At 48.7% G+C, this 2,145-nt stretch overlaps 1 protein-coding gene across 1 annotated transcript in view; it reads right to left on the bottom strand.

Moving 5' to 3' along the window:
- The window catches only part of LOC102494593 (olfactory receptor 13A1), a 924-nt gene extending 295 nt beyond the window's left edge, over positions 1–629 (bottom strand). Inside the window, exon 1 of the mRNA XM_006147018.1 lies at positions 1–629. This exon is cut by the window's left edge and continues 295 nt beyond it. Coding sequence (XP_006147080.1) covers positions 1–629 — 629 coding nt within the window.
- Positions 630–2,145: the final 1,516 nt, after the last annotated feature.

The following is a 2,145-nucleotide window of genomic DNA, read 5'->3' as shown; positions in this document are numbered from 1 at the left end:
AAGTTCATACCTGACAGGAACATGTCTGCAATGATGGTCATCACGCTGTTGATGAAAGTCGGACTGCAGGACAGTAGCAGCACAGGCGGGATCTCACAGAAAAAGTGTGGAATGAGGTTGGGGCCACAGAAGGACAGTCGCAGGACCAGGCCAGTGAGCACAAAGCCATTCAGGGCTCCTGTGGACCACACAAAGGCTGCCAGGGCCAGGCAGACCCGGCCACTCATTAGGGTGCCATAGTGCAGCGGACAGCAGATGGCCAGGTAGCGGTCGTAAGCCATGGCTGTGAACAGTAGTAGCTCAGAGCTCAGCGACCAGGTGAAGAAGAGCATCTGGCTGAGGCAGCCCCAAAAGGAAATTGTGTTCTCAGCGACCAGGCTCTGCAAGACCTTGGGCAGGATGGACGAGGTGCAGACCATGTCCAGCAGGGCCAGATTAACCAGGAAGAAGTACATGGGGGTGTGGAGGTTGGGACTGCAGTGGATGGCCGTAATGATCAGGCCATTGCCAGCCAGGGCCACCACAAACAGTGCAAAGAAGAGGCAGAAGAGTGCAGCCTGGAGCCAGGGATCCTCAGTAAAGCTCTGTAGGATAAACACAGTCACCTCTGACAGGTTCCCAGGGGCCATAGCTGGGTCTGGTCACACCCACTGGGGAACACAAAGCTTGAACTTTCTCATTGTGAATGGTCAGCCTTCATTTTTCACTAAATAATTTAAAAAATAATCAATTCAATGTAATGAGGAATTCTTTCTAGGAAGAAAAACAATGATTTAAAGGTTTTATGCACAGTTAATGCATTCTTGGCCTGCTAATTAAAGGAAAAGGCAAGCAAAGTACAGATATCACATAAAGCTTTGTATATGGAAAAGGGCTCACCTTGAGAAATTCAAGCCCCAGATCCTTTTAAGTTTTTATTTTTAATCCTGAGCCACAGGTTCTGATCACCCAGAGTCTCCCAGAGTCAAGATCCTAGAGCAAATGGGAACATGTTTTCACACCCCCAACCCTACATAGAGACAGAAAGAAACAGTACTTTAGTTGGTTTATTCAGATAACATTCTCCTGTGGTGGGGTGTCTGAAGGTGTAAAATGAAGGAGACAGGATCAGCTCAACAATGTGAACTCTGGAAAGGATAGCAGCAAAAGACAAGTGTTTGCTTTGGTGACAACTGTCTGCACTGGCTTTTCAAGGAACATGCACACACTGGGCCTTATGTGATGTTGGACTCTGCTCAAGCATAGACACAATATGCTCTTGTCACAACACACCTCCTTCTTAGTGAAAGCAGGAATTCTTAGTGAAGGCAGGAATGTACTGGGAACCCCTCAACCCAAGTCTCCCACCTGCTACCAGGATGCACCGACCAGAAGGGAGTCAACATTGTAAGCAGGTACAGGCCACAGAGAGACTTAGCAGCACAGCTCAGAGCAAGACCCACAATGAAGAAAGCTCTGTGCTCTTTCCAGGCTGAGGTCTCCTTGGGCTGTTGGAGCCTCTGAGCTGGAATAGGCTTTGGAGTTGTAAGAACTCCCTGAGTCGACTCCTAGCCATTCTCCACCACACCAAAGATATTGTGTTTCTCAGGAGCTTCCCCAGGGATTCATGCAGACTCTGAAGGACCATGTTGCCAGTAACTGTCCAGAAGAAATTGCATTGGATTTGATGGCTGAAATGTGAGGGCTGACACGGATCACATACAGTGCCCTGGCTGGTCCAGGCTCAGGGGCCTGGTTAGAGAGCAGAACTGGTTCTGCCCTGGCCACTTAAGGGGGGCACAGGAGTCCCAGCGATTGGAGGTGCAGCAAAATGGAGGGCGCCTGCATGTGAGGTTCATTAGTGAGAAACTCGGGACAGGCAGGAGGTGACACAACCTCCAGAGTATGCCAGTCCCATGGAGGGTGCTCCACATAAGCTGGTTACTATGACTTCAATCACCATAACTAGGATGAAATGACAATTATCACCTCATATAAGAAGGCATTCTGTTCCTATGAGGGGCATTTTCTACAGCATAATGTTGAGGAATGTGGTCCACATGTTTCTGGATGTCTGGTCCATATTGCTAGATTTCCCAGCACCATCAGACCTCCTTACATTTATGCTGTCAGACTATTCTGAAGAGAACAGTGCTAGGTAAATGG

Source organism: Tupaia chinensis, unplaced genomic scaffold (assembly GCF_000334495.1).
Source record: "Tupaia chinensis unplaced genomic scaffold, TupChi_1.0 Scaffold000197_1, whole genome shotgun sequence".
Taxonomy (NCBI): Eukaryota; Metazoa; Chordata; class Mammalia; order Scandentia; family Tupaiidae; genus Tupaia; species Tupaia belangeri.
This window is presented reverse-complemented; position numbering and strand designations above follow the sequence as displayed.